This window comes from Alosa alosa, chromosome 14 (genome assembly GCF_017589495.1).
Source record: "Alosa alosa isolate M-15738 ecotype Scorff River chromosome 14, AALO_Geno_1.1, whole genome shotgun sequence".
NCBI lineage: Eukaryota > Metazoa > Chordata > Actinopteri > Clupeiformes > Clupeidae > Alosa > Alosa alosa.
In genome coordinates this window covers 18,996,019-19,014,104 of record NC_063202.1, presented here as the reverse complement: position 1 = coordinate 19,014,104, position 18,086 = coordinate 18,996,019, and the positions used below count along the sequence as shown (strand labels likewise).

General features: G+C 41.4%; 2 protein-coding genes across 6 annotated transcripts in view; one reads left to right on the top strand and one right to left on the bottom strand.

The window, feature by feature from the left end:
• The window catches only part of phkb (phosphorylase kinase, beta), a 76,308-nt gene extending 65,245 nt beyond the window's left edge, over nucleotides 1–11,063 (bottom strand). For 2 of the 4 annotated variants that reach the window (XM_048262477.1, XM_048262476.1), the window contains exons 1-3: nucleotides 10,977–11,058; nucleotides 8,450–8,536; nucleotides 1,177–1,315 (exon numbers count right to left, since the gene is read on the bottom strand). In XM_048262477.1, coding sequence (XP_048118434.1) covers nucleotides 1,177–1,315; nucleotides 8,450–8,536; nucleotides 10,977–11,046 — 296 coding nt within the window. In that variant the 5' untranslated portion in view covers nucleotides 11,047–11,058. Of the gene's footprint in view, nucleotides 1–1,176; nucleotides 1,316–3,448; nucleotides 3,632–8,449; nucleotides 8,537–10,097; nucleotides 10,199–10,976 lie in introns of those variants that run through there. The other 2 variants (XM_048262478.1, XM_048262479.1) reach the window with 2 other exon arrangements.
• Nucleotides 11,064–11,279: 216 nt separating this feature from the next.
• The window catches only part of itfg1 (integrin alpha FG-GAP repeat containing 1), a 158,786-nt gene continuing 151,979 nt past the window's right edge, over nucleotides 11,280–18,086 (top strand). For both annotated transcript variants that reach the window (XM_048262833.1, XM_048262832.1), the window contains exons 1-6: nucleotides 11,280–11,494; nucleotides 11,917–12,001; nucleotides 12,596–12,735; nucleotides 13,478–13,532; nucleotides 13,717–13,791; nucleotides 15,457–15,551. In XM_048262833.1, the coding sequence (XP_048118790.1) occupies nucleotides 11,317–11,494; nucleotides 11,917–12,001; nucleotides 12,596–12,735; nucleotides 13,478–13,532; nucleotides 13,717–13,791; nucleotides 15,457–15,551 (628 nt within the window). In that variant the 5' untranslated portion in view covers nucleotides 11,280–11,316. The remainder of the gene's footprint in view (nucleotides 11,495–11,916; nucleotides 12,002–12,595; nucleotides 12,736–13,477; nucleotides 13,533–13,716; nucleotides 13,792–15,456; nucleotides 15,552–18,086) is intronic.

Below are 18,086 nucleotides of genomic sequence, written 5' to 3'. Positions count from 1 at the left end.
TGTGCTGTTCCATGGATACGCATCTTGAAGGAGCATCACTGCTATGAGGATTAGAGGTCATTGCTTTTTTAAAAACACTAAAATAAAAAAAAAACTGTGCTGCTCACTTGGAAACTGTGCCAGAGGTGAAAAAAGAGGAAAGGAGGAAAAAAGCTGACAATGTTGAAACATTTTATTTAGTGAGCACTGACACACTTTTGCTGTTTCTCTTTCTCTCCCTCTCTCTCACTCTTGCACACTCTCTCTCTCTCTCATGTTCTCTCTCTCCCACACAAACACACAGAGAGAGATAAAACTACATATAGAGACAGAGAGAGAGGTAGAGGTAGAGAGCTTGCCATAGTCACATGGCTAGTAAGTAATGGTCTGGAGCTGGCCTGTCAGATTGGAATCATCTTAATTAAATTCCTGTGACACGGCTAATGGGGCGGCCCCGTGACTGATGACAGAGCACTTTCTCCCCAGTGCACTCCTTCTTCACTCTATTTTTACACCCCTCTACTCTCTGCTCCTCTCCTCTCCTTTTTTCTCCTCTGAGGGAACAACATGCACATTACAGAGGGATGAAAGATAAGAAAAGAAAAGAAAAGAAAAGAAAAGAAAAGAAATAATCATTCCATCTTGAGGGAGCCATGAGAGACGCACTTTCCAAGGAGGGAGATCTTACAGTAGCGTAGGGGCCGGGCTATTTTTGGAGAATCAGAGTCTCACCTTGAACCAGAGCTCCCTTGTGGGGATTGAAATGAAGGAGGGAGAAGGGCAAGACTGACCTGCTTCAGGTACAGTACACACACACATACACACACACACACATACACACCCACACTCAACCACACACACTGCAAAGAGGGAAGTGAATGAATAAGCACTGTCTACTTGAGGAAAACCTTGGGAGATATCTTGAGAGGAAGGAGTGGATGTGGGGGTTTTCACATTCAGTTTTTCTTCAGCTAATGTGTCACCTCTTTCCATGTACTGTACTCACTAATAATTTCCCCAAGAAATTGAAGGCATTCCTTATCATCGTCACACCAATAACAGTGACTAAATGTTTCACATAACAATATGTTGCTAACAACCCCAGAAACAACATTACTAGATGCAGCAAAACAACAAAACACCTGCCCCACAGGTGTCCAGGTGTGTACAAGGGGACCAGGGCTAGGTCAGTCTCACCTGTACGCCATGGCCAGAGCCCAGATGCTGGCTGCGCAGTAGAGGGAGTCCCTCACTTTGGCCTCCTTGCATGATGAGCAGGTCTTCACAGGAAAAAGACCAGTGGTGGGGCTCTGGTTGTTCAGAATGGTTACCTTCACTGGAGACAAAGAGGTAAGACAAAGGGGGTGAGTGGAGTGGGGTGGAGGTGGGGAGCATGAGTGAGACAGTAAGAAAAGAGAGACATGTTTGAGGCATTTCCTCCTGTGCAGAAGATTAAACGAAAATGACAAATGACAAAATTCAAATAGCATCGAAAAGAGGCAAAGGGTTTATTTCCAGTGAATTATGAAAAGCTATGTGCACAGCGTATGTCATCACCCTGAGGGAGCTAAACTAAACAAAGATGTATGCCTCAGATAGAGCGAGCCGCGTGCACGCACACATTCAGACACACTCATACACACAAGCATAGTAATGTGTTCTTGCTCATGTTTGCCCAATATAGACCCTTTCAACAATCAAAACAAAAACAATGCCTGAATGTTCTATTTGGGCCCCAATCTACTTCCTCTGCATTAAGATAACATATGGAATGTTAAAAAGGAAGTCTTGTGGGGCCAACTATGATGCTGAGAATGGAACTCTCTTGAAAGGGTCCATACATCTGTTGTCATGCTCATCATTCTCACTGACCCCCCCTGTCATTTGCAAGGGTTTCTTTCTATCAGTCTCTGTCCATCTCTCTATGCATCTCTTCTTTATCTTTCTTTTTTTATTCTTCCCTTGATTTATGTTGTTTTCCATCCCTCATTTCCCTCTCTCCCCCTCCTCTCTCCTCTCTGCTCTCCTCCTCAGCGGTCCCTTGCTCTCTGATGTATAATCATCCTGAATAGGGCACTTCATTTTTCACCGGCCCATTATGAAGAAGACATCCATTCTGCCGTGCTCGCGCTCGCTTGTTATTGAGAGCCAGGGTCAATTCAAAGAGACAAAGTCAGTGCCGTCGCCACAGAAAGAGGCAGCGGGGGGAATTAAGTGGAATATTAATAAACTCTTCAGTGACTCCCCCGCTAACTGCCATGAGAGCAACCCCCGAGTGTGTGTGTGTGTGTGTGGTTGTGTGTGTGTGAGTTGGGGAGGGGTGGGAAGTGTGTGGATAGCCTGCAGCGAAGGAATGTGTTCATCTGTTCATATCGCTGTCGCACTAATGTGAATGTCTATTGACACAAGGTTTGTGCACGGCAGCATTCAATCGACCTGGCAAGATTAAGGCACACGAGTGGTTATTACGGCGTAATTATTTGCAGGTAAAGGACCACCGCGTGACACAGCACCGACGGTAACACTGGCGCTCCCGCGGTCGTCTCCCGGCAGAGGAGACAGGAGAAGGGTAAAAATAGAAGCCGAATAAGACAGAAAAAAAGAGTAGGGTGTATCTCATCTGAAGTCTTGTCACAGCTCCCAGCAGAGGAAGCACAGTCTTTGCATTCGTGTGATAACAGATAAGAATATTCTTTTGAAGCAGAAAAAGAAATAAGCAGCAGAAGGAAAAAAAAACATAATTACATATGGTGCAGAGTAGAATAGGCTGGACTGGAGGTGGTGGTGGGGGGGGGGTAGAGAAATCACAACACTCTAGATGCAAATCCGCCGCACTCTCAGTCGCTGTTATCATCCATCAGTATAATGCACCTCTAAATCAACAGCTCAACAGCTAATGTGAGCAGACACAAACTGCCTCTTTCATACAGGAAACAATTTCTCCACGACGTCTTTCTCACTCTCTCCCTATTTCTCTGTTTATGCGTGTGTGTGTAGATGGAGAGAAGAAGAGAGAAAGTGAGAGGGAGCGGGAGAGATAGGGCGAGAGAGAGGGAGAGTGAAAGTGAGTGGACTATAAGACAAGCGGGTGGACAACAGACACCTTATAGGAGAAGGACATTAATGGAAAGAGCACTTTGGCTGAAGGGTGAAAAAAAGACATAAAGATAAAATACACCAAGATTCACAACAACAACATCAACAACAAAAGAAAAAACAGTAAGAATAGGGCTAGGTGAGCAGGAGAGGGTATTTGAAACTCAGAACTTGTTTCCCCAAGCTTTAATCTTTTGAAGCCACAGGGTAGATAGGCAGGAGGACTCATCCACTAGAAGCTGAATGTGAATGTGTGTGTGTGTGTGAGAGAGAGTGAGAGAGAGAGTGAGTGAATAAGTGAGTGAATGAGCGAGAAAGTGAGATTGAAAAAGAAAGAAAGGCAAGCAGAGGCTCCACAGCATTTCAACCTTACCCCACAAATAAGTGTAGCCTGCGTTGTGTTGACTGTGTGGCTCAGCCCTGCACTCGCCAGGACTCGAACCAGCAAACTGCAGCACCTCGAATGGAGCGTGCTAGCAATTGAACACATCTCTTAAAAGTGTTGGGAGGGAGGTTTACACAGTGTAGGCCTGCATACTGCAGAGCTATCCGTACCAGCTGGCTACCATTGGAAACCACAAACAAGAGTGGAAAGTATTTGCACAGATAATCCACAACATTCGGCTCTATGACGCACTGGACTCTGTGTGAACTGTGTGTTAGATTCTTCATTCCAGCATCCTATGCTCGTGGGACAGAGGATCAGTGCTATGGCTATCTGACTGAAATGAAGGATTCCAGCCATGGTGGCCTTGCCATAGGCAACGTACAAGAACAGATGAGAGCTAAAACCTGCTCGCAAGTGAAGGTGAACACACTTTCCTTATTTGCTTGCTTTCTTGCACTCTTCGGAGTGCAGCTACATTAAATAAAAAAATATCACTTGACTTTAATATGACTTTTTTTGTTCATCCTTGTTCTGAGAGCTCTATTGAATGTGAATCCCTGATACAAAATCCCTCATGAAAGTCTAACAAGCAAAAAACTCAATGAAATATACTTAGTTTTAAAACTCAAACCGTAACTAGCATGCGAGAGACATTTAATTTAGTGGGGGGAAATTAACCTCTCTTGCTCTCTCCCTCTCTCTCTGTTCTTATTCACCCCCTCTCTCTCTCTTCCATCCTCTGTTCTGTTCTCGTCTGCTCTGCTTGCCTGCTTCTGTCTCTTCTGCCTCACTGGCTGCACTTTGGTGTTTTCTCATTTCAGTCCAGACAGCCTGTGAAATATTCCTCCAAGCTCACCGATCAGCGCCATTTCATTTTGTACAAATCCCCGCCACTCTCTGCTCCTGCAGTCTCGCCGCCTCTCCGCCTCTATTCAGAACCCGGGCAGGCTTTTTTTCCCCTCTCTTTCTTTTCTAAAGGCGTTGAAGGTCATTGCATAAATATTACATGGTTTTATTTAAGGTTCTGACAGATCAGAGAGGCAGAAAACCGGCCCGCAGCCTGCGAGTGAACTTTACGCAGCAAATGTCCAGAGAGCAAATACGAGGGTATGAGGTCGGGCAATGAAAATGCCAAAAAATAACATATCTTCTCTCTTGCTTCTCTGTTATACCACGGCCTCGTACAAACAGTGTTCATGGTTGTGCTGAGGCGACGAGCAGAATGGGCAGTCGTGGCCTACTGGTTAGCACTTCGGACCTGTAACCGGAGGGTTGCCGGTTCGAACCCCGACCAGTAGGCACGGCTGAAGTGCCCTTGAGCAAGGCACCTAACCCCTCACTGCTCCCTGAGCGCCGCTGTTGATGCAGGCAGCTCACTGCGCTGGGATTAGTGTGTGCTTCACCTCACTGTGTGTGTGCTGTGTGTGTTTCACTAATTCACGGATTGGGATAGATGCAGACCAAATTTCCCTCACGGGATCAAAAGAGTATATATATTTATTTATTATTTTTAATATTCTCTGCACTTGCTAACAAGAAAGCGATGAAGAAGGAACACAGACATATCTACATACTGTAACCTGTAGGAGTAGAGTTCTATAATAGAGACCACAGAACAGCGCAGTGTTCACAGTTGTGAAGGCAGAAGGAAATGGTGACAACAGAACACCCCGGATAACCTCAGAGTGTCACACAAAACAGCAAGAGTTGTGAAATGGCAAGAACCAGGAACCAGAGAGGGAGAGGGAGAGAAAGAAACCTGATATGAGCTGAAAGGTCTCAGACAGCTCAGTTCCCAACAGTTGCTAGACAGAATGACCTCTGATCATCAAAACATCCTGAACACTCACACAGCATTCTCCATAAACCACCAGGGAGTTAAAAAAAGGATAATCAAAAATAAATAACCATATAACGGAAACAGATAAATAAATAAATAACCTGCAGTGAGTTCATTTCATTGTTGTGGATGTTGCCCATCATTTAGTTCAGCCCTTGGATGAGGGCCTGGGGGGCCAGGAGAGTGTCAGAGCGAACAATACTGTACAGTGCATAATGATGCATTCATATTGCAGTGAGGGGGTCACTCAGCGCCAGGGTCCACACAACACACGGCCATGCAAGGACTGGCAGAGATTGGGCATCATCTGCTGTCGTCTGATAGAGGGAGTGAGAGAGCGATCGGGCCCAAGCTGTGGACAGGCCAGGAGGGTCCAGATCTGTTGCCATGCACTAAATGTGCGCAGCCTTGTCATCAGCCTCATCATGACCAGCCAACAGGCTGAGTGAGAATGTCTGTTAGCAGCAAAATTACCTCTGCTATCAGTGCCATGCAGTAGTGGAAAAAGGGATACAGATGGCATGGGTGTTTTAGACCCAAGATACATAATGCCATTATTAGAATGGAGAAAAGGTCATCTCCTAAAAGACTCCTAAAAACATGAAGCTTTTCTTTGGTATGGAGGTGCTATTTGGCACTAAATGGACATCATGTCATATCATCATTATGTTATACTGTAAAAGGACAGCATGAAGATGTTGATTGGAGGTTAACACAAAAGTATATGGAATATGAGGTGCTATTTGGCGCTAAATGGACATCATGTCATATCATCATTATGTTGTACTGTAAAAGGACAGCATGAAGATGTTGGTTGGAGTTTAACACAAAAGTATATGGAATATGAGGTGCTATTTGGCGCTAAATGGACATCATGTCACATCATCATTATGTTGTACTGTAAAAGGACAGCATGAATATGTTGGTTGGAGGTTAACACAAAAGTATATGGAATACAAAGTCCTTGAATTTAAATTCAAAATATTAATTCCCTGGAAGGTGGAGGGCACATTCTCCCAGAAAATACTCATCAGTATTTAAAAAGCAGATTCTAATTAGTTCCCAAGAATAAGCAAACTCAATCTTATGTCTGTTTATTAGACAAGTGTGCTCAAGCATATATTAATATTAATGGTATAAGAAGTATATATTTTATTAGACAACAATGGTTATGGCTAAGATGAGGTAAGGAAAGAAAGCAAGATAAAGAAAGAGGACGAGCAAGACACTGACAGATAGTGAGAGAGCATGGCAGATAATAGTAGGGTGTTCAACTATACAAAGAGAATGACAGGTGAAAACAAACAAGAAAAAAGGAGTCGGACAAAGAGGGAATGGACAGAATGAAACAGAAAGTGGGACACTTGTGAGATTTTAAAAAAAGAAAGAAAGAATGGGGAGATGGAGGAAAAAAAGAGGGGAGAGAAGTAGGAGGAGAGACAGAGAGGGGGCAGAGATGCAATGTTAAACAGAGGAGTTGTGGCAGCTCTGGGAGGCTAGAGTGGGAGCAGTGGGGTGGAACTGATGAGTATCGATTAACGACGGAAGGTGCAGAGACCCACTGGTCTTTCCTGAGGGCTCAACATTAACATATACCAGAGCATCACACACTCCCTCTGTCACTCAGTCACACACACACACACACACACACACACACACACACACACACACACACACACACACACACACACACACACACACACACACACACACACACACACACACACACACACACGACTCTCCCAAAACATAGCAGCTGGCTCAGCAGTCCGCCAGATCTGCATCTCGCAGGCTCCCACTGCCAAATGGCAGGAAAAAAGCTGGCGACAGAGTACCAAACAGATTTCAGCAGGCAGAACTATTGTGTTTACAATAGGAACAGACTGCCATAGAAGGCTAATGTTGAATTAAAAATTAAAAAGATTTAATCACATTATGGGGAATATCAAATGTATTATAGACTGCTGATTTGAGAGAAATACTAAACATAACATGACTGCAATGTAACAACATTAATCAAGAAATTACTGACAGTAAAATTGTTTGAGACCTACACTGAACAGAAGAGTTAGTTAACTTTAACTCTGAATATTAAAAATGCATCAGTTTGAAACTTGAGAATTCACTGGCTTGACGTTAATCCAGTTCAGCAGGTTGTTTTCAACTAATGGAGATAAAGATGAGTTAGGCATATCAAGCCATCCAACCAGTAGGGTAACTTCATGGCATAAGCTGCCAGAAAGACCAAGCTCAATTGTTGAAAATAATCACAATAATAACTCATGAATCATGAGTTTTAAACAGAACAATAGTAAGAACCCACTCTTCCAGTTTTAGAAATTATAGAGAATGACTGAGCTTAGTCAAAAACGTAAAAGACACACAGGAAAGGAGAGAGACACCTAGTTTAACAATACATTGTACATAACAATGGAGCGGTAGACCTCATACAACGTTGTCTGAAGTTGGCTATTTATGAGTACTGACATCTTGACAACTGATGCACAGTAAGGTGCTATCATCATTTCCGCTTTGAATCATCTGTTTATTTAGAGATATTTAGCCACCGATTTTGGGAAAATCCTGATTAGTACATCTGCGAAGTGGCGCGGAAGCAAAATGTTTTGCATTACACAAACAATAATATAATTAAAAATGAATAATCAGAGAGATGCATTTCACGGTAACGCTATATTTGGATTATTTTAGGCATACACCACATATAATCCACACACAGTTTTCATGGGCTGTTCAAAAAGAGGTCATGTATTGTTGGCTAGGCTTCCCGCTCATAATGTGCATTCAGTAAAACATAAAATCCTGCAGAATTTAAGCAGCTGGATGTTCTTCAGAGGAGATGACTAATTCTACTGCTAAGATGTATTTACCAAAATATACAGGCTACCAAAAGGACACTATTCCTCATAGCTAAGAGCTGGGTCTGCATGATTGAACTATTCTTTATAGTGTTGAACTATATGATTGAACTACATGATTGAACTATATCTTTATAGTGTTGAGAACTAGAGTATCTTCACATTCCAGTCAGGTGAATACTGATGCTGTGTCCATGTCCTCCGGTCGTAAATAATTGGAATAAAAATGCATTGAATAACTGAAAAAAAAAAAAAAAAAAAAATGCTCACCTGAAGTGTAATAGCGGTCTAGCTTTTCCCACAAAGGCTCATCCTCCCGATGAAGGTGAGAGAGTTTAAGAGGTTCATAAATGGAGCCTGAGAAAAAAAGAGGTAGAAAGGTTTCTTAATACTCCGTGTAAAAAATTGTTTACTTCTACTGACCAAAAATATTTTGTGGTAGAAGTGTAGCCACAGGAATGGCAACTAAATATATAAAACACTTGAGGCTTTGTCAACAGACTAGTCCATTAAAGTAAGTGCATTATCAATGTCTGTGACAATGTCTAACAAAAGTTGTAAAGCTACTTTGACTATTTGTGTGTGACAAGATTATGATTTTACACAAAAATTAAATTTAAAGGACATATTTTAAGGATGATTAAGTTATACAAATTTCAACAACACATTGTGAATGTACATGTAGCCTACATATTTATGTATTTGCTGCTGCATTTATTTACTTTGAAGTGACAGCTGAGTATACTGTAACAGTTTTTTGCTCACAAAAGTTCTAATTTTATTTTAATATTTAATCTTTCACCCACCATGAAAAGCATCTCAATCTTCAAATCAGAAACACAGAAACAACAACTCTAAAACACTGACTGAATAAAAGGCTCTTTGGTTGCAATGTCAAATCGTATTTGTCAAATCAAAGGTCAAGTCATGCAGCTATGGCAAGGCAGACCATTTCAAATTCAAGACATTGCCACAAACTCCAAAGAGTAATAGAACTTGCCACAACTAAATTTGGTGTCTCACTCAGTGACGAAAAGAGAAGCGAATTTCAGGGAAACCCCACACGCAGTGAACTACCATTTCAGACACAATCAACTCTGGAGCGATTTACATTTTAATGGGATCGACCTTAGGTCAATACCTCAGGTACTGAAAATTCACATTTCCAGGCAAATTAGCATAATTTCCATCAGCTTTTAAGTAGCTGGTACAAAGCCATCTATTTTAAAGATAACCGGGTATGAGCAGAGGAGGTCTGCAGGCAAATGAAAGAGCCACGTCTTCCAGTTTCACTGAAACACAAATGGAACAAACTGCTGTTTTTTTTTGATAGCTTTACTTGTATCAACCTGTGTGCTGTGAATACCCTGCATACAGATTAAAATAGCCTCAGAGGTACCCACCAAGAAGGAACAAAATTGTACAAAAAAATCATTCAGGGTGTTCACAAGAACAACATGCATTGACAACAGCCCCAAAACATATCAGATTTTTACAGTAAAACATTGTAAAGTTTACCAAACCATAACACAAATTATAAAGCCAATAATTAGAACAAAATTCTATGTTAAAGATATCATGCCGTTAGAAGATTTTTCATTTACATTTTGATTTTATTTAGGACTTCCAGCAGAAAAAAATGGAACTATCATGCTTTTGGCTGGCCTCAAAAAAGTAGCATTTTGGTGATTGGTTCTTTTTGTATGTACAGTAGTGAACTTACTTAATGTATTTTTGGTGATACTCAGACACACTTTCTGAAGAAATATTTTAGGACATCACCACAGACATGAGCGCTTATACTGTACAGTAGCCTAGTTCATCTGGGCCAACTTCAAAGGGGAGGGATGGGAGAGCCTGCTGCTCACGATTCAGAGGAAGCCTACACCCCTTTCAGAATCAACCACTGACCACTTACCATGTCTGCGAAGTTTCTGAATGCCGGTGGAAATCTCATTTGTTGAGTAGGCCATGCTCAAAAGGTGAACTTTAGGCCAATCGTCTTTCAGCTAAATTACACTACAGTAAGTCACAGAAGGTTTTCAGGGTTAGTATAGCATAACAGTGAAACAAATTACATGGAATTACACACAGGCCATTCACAAGGGTTACTGAATATGTCAATCACACATAATTAAACAAAATGTAGCATAGCACTCATCTAGTCCAAGGCAGCAGTGATGATGAGACATATGGTATTCTGTGCTTTATTATGATTTTTTACAGGTATTTAATGAAGAAGTAAGGCCTATAACTAGGGGGGTTAGGGTAATGACACTTCCTTTCTAAAACTTCTAAAAATCTTGTGAGCCATTTAGGTAGATACAGTGACCACCAAAGCCTTAACAGTTGTTTAACATAAAGCTTTCACCAACCATCATTCGGCATAATGAATAGCCTGATAGCCTAGGAGTTGCTGGTTACACCATGACAGAGCAAAAACACAATTGACAACTTGACGAATGTGAGCTATGGAACACAGTGAAATGTGATTATGAGATGTTCCCATACTGTAGTCCTACATGTCTGTTGGAACAGTAATTAGCCATGGCACACACACATTACATTCACAATCTTAATGTGAAACATTGACGATCTTAAAATAGCGCCGCTGTTGCAGTCTACAGCAAACTTTGAGATTGACCTTTCCATGTTCATGCTGCTGGACTCAATGGCTATGCCATGCAAGAACGCACGCAGCTCACTGTGGTTAAGCACAAGTGGCAACCTTGCAATTTGCATCAGCGCATATTTACCAAACACAAACACACAGGCCATGCAACATATTATGCCAAACCTGAGCGTTTAGATCTGGCTTTGAGCTCCAATAGTTTCCACCCGATATCTGCCAAGCTAACATCTGCCATGTTTACTTCAGAATAACCGTGTGCGACAATGTCGTAAACTAGGAAGAGAGTATCCTGTGATGTCACATTAGTCGTTTTTTTTTATGTACCTTATATATAAACCGTATACTGAATGCATTTGATTAAATCAGAAGTAATTTATTTGGCAGGACAAAATCCCCTAATTTTTTAAAGAAAGACCAGCAATATTAAATTGTTTGACAGTTCACTCTGCCGTAAAGCGAGGTGCAGTATTCCAGTTTGTGTTGCCTGAATCAAGAGAGAATCAGGATGTGGCTGTCTTCTTCATACCTAATTACGCTTATTTTAGGATTTCTGGGGCAATATGTGGCTTTTGCACGACAAGATGTGACAACTGATTTATTTGGGTCAGAAAAGTATGGAACTATCGCTGCCTTTGGTGATTTTAACTCGGACAAACAGACTGACATTTTCATCATCAAAGAACGTGAGTAACTTAGCTACATGGTAGACTCGTAATATTTTGGCTGTCTCCTGCCCCCAAAGTCACCACGTTTCTTTTTTTTTCATATATGTGTGGTATTTTAAAGAATACAAACCATAATTTGTTTAAGCTTATGCCATTATATTGGTGTTTTAATGACAGAAGCTTGTGTTTACACAAGGAGTTGTAGAAGGTGTGGCTCTGGATCTAGCTAGCCACCGAGACCTGCTAGATACAACTGTTAATTTAGTTTATTTGTTACAAATAGCAACACAGTTGCTTTACTTAACCTTCAGATAGAATGCTACAAAGTCCACACCTCAGCTGATTTTTGCCAAGATATCCTTGACCATGTACATAAAAACATGCCAATTTCATCCAGACTATAATGGAATTTTGTTATTGGTTGCTTGTTGTTTTCGCAGAGTCTGAACTAGTGATCTTTTTGGCTGATCTGAAAGCACCCTACTTCAAGCCAAAAGTTCGTCTTGGCGAAGGTGACATCCCAAAGTAAGTGTTAGTGGACATGACATGTCAGATCATGATACTAAACCTACGCTGTACTCCAGCCAAAGTCAAACCCTTTGTTCGAGCCTTATGTAAATGTGAATAAATGAAATGCACCCCAATCATACGTTGAGCAGGCAACGCAATAGGCTACAGTGTCATCAGAATATGTTAATGTTGAATACATGATCATAGTGTTCTTTGCACATTATTTGTGTCCATATTTCAGCTGCATATGTTAGAATCAATGACTTTCATCTCTTCCTTGCCAAACTAATAAACTATTTCATATGTCCCCTATATGCCCAATATTGTTATTAGGCTACGTTTATAACAGGAACTGATGTATAAGGCTACTGTCAACAGCAGATGAGACAGTATGTACCAAGGGGAAATAGATTTCTGATATTAATTGTAAGACTAATGTGTAAATGTCTATGTGGTTGACATCACATCAAGTAGGTCTGGTAGTCCTTTAGTGAAGACATGTTCACGCTAACTGTTTCTCAAACACACTCCTCTCTCTCTCCCCATCTCTCCATCTGTTTGTGTGTGTCTGTTGTGTACCCTTTGTGTCTCTGTTTTGTTCCCTCTCAGTGACATGGCTATTACTAGTGTTGTCCCTGGTGATTACGATGGAGACTCCCAGATGGATGTGTTGCTCACCATGTCCAAAAAAGGAAAAGACGCCTCTGACACCACAGTGTTTGTCTTCTGGGGAAACAACCAGACTTTGGGTAATTCACATGATCACATTTATACACCCACACTGTCACTCTTCTTTATGGTCTGGCAGGCATGACAAGCACTACTTGTCCTACTTATAAACATGTATTTGTTGCTTCTTTAATGATGTTGTATCTCACCTACACCTTTCTGCATCAGTGTAGTTTTTTGGCGCCCTAGGTATTTGCAAATGTGAATTGCCATGTCAGAAATTATATAGATTTAAAGAGTTTGCATTACTGCCTGTAAGGGTGTTTCCACACTTGGTCCCTTTCAGCCTTCTAAACAAACTCAGATTGATGACTCAGCATGTTTTGTGCATATATGAACACACCAACATAACACAGACCGAACTGAGACCAAAGTAGATCTGAGACCATCAGAGAAAGTATTGTGTGAACATGAAGAAAACTGAGGCCCCATCAGAGCTGAAGGGCACCAGAAAGAGATCTGAGTCCTCTTTCAAATGAACTCCCAATATGAATACAAAATGATCTGAGTCCTTTTTGTTTTGGTCCACTTTCTGGTCCCCTTTTAATAGGCTGAGTTCAGTTATTTTAAAATGGACTATATGTGAAAACATCCGAACTTGCTTTGTAGTGCTCTATTTGTTTGTGAATTCATTTTCATTTCTCGTAACTACTTCCTGTGTTTATGTTGATGTAACTTCAATACATCTTGATACTTCAACATGTATCTTGTAAATTGCAGTGACAGTAAACATTGTAAGGGATTTTTGGTTTACACTGACAGATAAATCAAGGGTTGAGCTGAACAAGACCTTTTTGGACCAGCCTCTGGTTATGGAGTAAGTCACTAGTCTTTCCTGCACATTTATCTGTACACATGGAAAAAGCCATTGGCTTGATATTCTGCTTCATTTATGTAAGTTTTAAGGGTAGTTCTGGCATCAGTAGATCAATCCAAAATGTAGTTTTAAATGTTTTTTTTTACTTATTGGCCCTGAACTTGTTGTCTTTTTTAAATCATAGTTTTAATGGTGACATGGTCCCAGACATCTTCGGAGTGGTTGGTGTTGCCACACAAGTCTGTTATCTCAAAGAAAGGTAAGTCCTTAGTGCCTTCAACCTAACTTAGGCTACATCTGCACTATGTCGGATACAAATGTATCCAATACACTTTTGTTACGATTCGCCCTCCCTTCCACATTAGACCATTGTATCAGCATATCCGAAGTGGAGCAATTTGGATCAGCTGGAGACCCCAAACTCATTTTGCCATGTCGGACAGATGTGGACTGTGTGTCTGTAGTGTGTTGCGGAACCATCTGAAAAAAGATGACGTACAAGCCCATGTTCCCTTCCCTGATTTGTTGTGCTCGTGATGATGGCCATGCTGCTTTGTTTTCTAGAAGTACAGTTATTAATTTGACAGCCAGTGAATGGCAATGGATATGCAATTTAAAAACGCTAGGTATTATATAGCCTACAGTAACTGTGTATGTGACAAATAAATCTCTCTTGATCATTAGAAGCACTATGTAGGCTATGTTTTATAATGTCCATCACATGAGGTAGGCTATTTTATTCATTTGTCGTTCGTCGACAAAGCTACCTTGCATTCTGTGTAAACTGGAGTAGGCCTATTTCACTAGCGATTAATTAGGGGTTTGCACAGGCGGTAACCCAGTTGCATGGCCATGTTGGAGGCACGTAAAGAACTGAATGAAGTACAATGGAGTATTATGCACTCTGGATCCCTTAAGTGATTATAACCATGTTTAAACAACAGAAAAGCTCATCAAAACGTGTCCAAGATGCAAAGGCATATAGGGCAGGACTTAGACCACAAGAAAAGGTGCTATATTTCGAGAAATTACGGTTTATTGGCAGCACAGATCCATATGAGTTGGGTGAGGCAGACGCAGTACCAAATTTAACCACAAGCACCCCCCTCCCTTCTCTGAAAGACAATCCTTTGCTTTTTGGAATACTTCTACTTCAAATGCAGAGTGGACACTCCTAGATTGCTTTGCATGATTGCTTCCAGTGATTATAAAAGCAAGATAAATCAAGATAAAACATTTTCTCATCGCAAATTCAGTCCACCCCTTTCTTTTGCAACAATATGCTTGTCTTCCTTCTGTGAATCCAAACTCTTTCTCAGAGGCTAGCCTTAAGTGAATTTCAGATGTATCATTATCATCTCATATGATCTCAACATACATAGTATAAAATACTACTGAATATCCCCTTGAATACTTTCTTGAATTTCCCCTTGAGGATCAATAAAGTATCTATCTATCTATCTATCTATCTATCTATCGATCTATCGATCTATCGATCTATCGAATACTACTTCTACTTACTGATACTACTACTGAAACTTATTTACCCTTGCAGTCCTGGAATACACATTAATTTGGGTTGATGCTAAAAAGTTGGACTTGGATGTTGAAAATGTTAAATTACAGTATAACATCACATTATATCCCCACATGAAAATCCTGACCTAAACCAGATTATTTTCTAATGTGGCTGTGAACCATTAGTCCTATGCTCATCTGATGTTAAATTACACATTTTGTATGTATTTGTCTATTACTTTTTCTAGTTGATATACTGTACTGTATTATTATATTCCCAGAAGAAACACATAATGAGTACTTGTGTTAGATATTGTGATCTCAGTATTGACCAAATAATCTTTTTTTTTTTTTTTGTTGCATTTTCGTGTAGCCCCTAACACTAGTACGCATTTCCTGTCTGTAGGCAGGTGATATGGCGGGATGCTCTTGGCAGTGACGTTAAGATGCGAGTTCCCCATTCCAATGCCTTTATTGACCTCAATAAAGACTTCACTGCTGGTAAGTCAGCCACTTCATTGCACTGTGCGGAAATGTTTAAACAGTTTTAACAAAGTTTGAGGACATTCAGGGAAGAATAGATCTGCATCTTTTTGCATGTAATCTGCACATCCATCTCTCTCTCTCTCTCTCTCTCTCTCTCTCTCTCTCTCTCTCTCTCTCTCTCTCTCTCTCTCTCAGTGCAATGTTTAGTTCACATCATCCTAGCAGATTTCCCTGAGGTTTTGTGTACTTGCTAATGAGTTGGAGAGAAAAGCTCTAAGGATATGCAGTTCATAATTGAGCAATGTACTTAAAGGACAGTTACTGAGCTCCAACTGAACTGCATCTATTTGATTGATTTGCAGTGTGACTTCATAAGTATGTTTCTAACTTTGTGGCTACTCCTAGATTGTAAATAACGATTTATTTTCAGGGATATAGGCTACATTTGAAATGGGATGCTTTCTTTATATTGTTTTTTAAAGGTATGCAGGGATTTCTCAGAGTGTCATTATTTCATAGTGCATTTGGTAATGTGTCCTCCCTGAATGTATGTGAGACTAAGGCTTGTGAGGCCAACATTGAAAATAAAAGATCTGCTGAAATAGTTCAGTGGACCAAGCCTCACTGAAAAGATCAAACTTTGGTAGTCATGGACAGTTCTTTCTGAATATCTAATATACTGTATGCAGCTCACAACAAGCCCAAAAGTTACTGGCTAAAAAGAAGCCAGGCCAGAAAACCAGAAAATGTAATTGAGCCAGAAAGCTAGCATGCATCTTGGTTTTTAATGTATAATGAATGGAGTAGCAGGTTGTTATTGATTCATCTGCCTGGCAAGTTCACTTACCTGTCTTGAGAGTGGGAAAGAAAGTGACTGTGAAATGCAGCTGTCTGGAAGGCAACATTCAGCTGTGCTGAACAACACACTCCCCACACATCAATTTCAGTTGAAAAGCCTATGACCTAGAATGATAAACACTCAATAATGGCAGTTATGTCGGTGTGCTCTTGGTTTTGCTGTTGTGTTGACTTGGAGTGGAGCATGTCTGGAATCATGTAATGCTGTCTGAAGGCTCTTTTTGTTCCGTCCTCTTTGCACGGCTCATTTGTAAGATGGTGCAGCTGTCCTTGTTTCCGGCTGCCTCTTTCAGGCAGATTTAAAAGCTGAAATTGTGAAATAATTGTACAGAGCTCTTTTTCAGTTAAAGTGAAAGCCGTGTGTCCATTAGCAGGCCAAGTTGAACACACACACACACACACACACACACACACACACACACACACACACACACACACACACACAAACTGACCCAGGCACAGCTTTCTGTTATCTTGTTCTGCCTTATGTTTAAAAGTCAGGGCTGGTTGAGCGAATAGCACCTCAGTTCTACCAAAGGCAGATTGAAAGGTACGCTAAGGTCCAGCAGTTTATTCTTTGGCTGAGAGGGACTCATAGTCCCATTTTCTTTATCACTGAGAAACTAAATAGGCCTGGATTCCGCTAGATTGTTTGTGCCAGGCCTTTTGTCACCCAGGAGCTGTCAATCAGAATTCTGCTTTCAGTCTTTATTTTAGTTGAACTCTTCAGTGAGCTGTGTGTGTGTGTGTGTGTGTGTGTGTGTGTGTGTGTGTGTGTGTGTGTGTGTGTGTGTGTGTGTGTGTGCGCGTGTGCATGTTCCTGCCTGACCCGGCTTACGTGCCTCTCTCTGTCTCTCCAGTATTTGCTAACTGGGCCGTGGTTCTCTAACTAGCGCATAAGCATCAATATTTATGCTGCAGAAGGGCGTGCGCTCCCTGGTCCTCGGCACCCGGGCGCCCTGAGAGCACTGGAGAAAGGTCGGCATATGTAAACCAGCCACGGCACTCATCTCACGCCGAGCAAAGTTCTCCGCAGACGCAGGTGTGATCGTTTAGGGACTGGGTGGACAGGGGTGGAAAAGGATGGGGAGGACCGAAACAGAGAGGCTTACATGCCATAATCAGATTAGATTAAACTTTATTGTTATTTATGCAGAGTATAGTTGCACAAGCCAATGAACGCATGTGAACTGGCAGGATGGCAGATCTTGTACAGGTGGAGCTTTGTTTCTCTAATTATGAGATGTCCAGTCTGATGGAGCTGACGGCTTTATGTGTCTGTAATTGGTTGGACTACTGTGTGGTGTGGAGGTCTTTATGAGGAAGAATGTTGGGGTTCTTTCTTGAACAGGATTTGAGTAGTAGTGGAGCGCTTTGTTTATCAGAACAGATACATTCCATCAGCCCATCAGGTCACATTAGTGGCTTTTTAAATGGGGTTTGGTATGACCAGAACCAAATTTGTCCCCCCAGAGACAAGGAGACACTTACGCACACACACACAGACATTGCTGAGCCTGGCACTTGCCCTGGCTTCCAAACCATCTGGAGAATCTCCTGTCACTGCGGAAACAGCCCCTTTGCGATGGGGGGAGAGAGAGAGAGAGAGAGAGAGAGAGAGAGAGGGAAAATGAGAGGGAGAGTGAGAGTGAAGAAAAGAGAGAATCTTAAGTGGTGCTGCAGCTGCGGAGG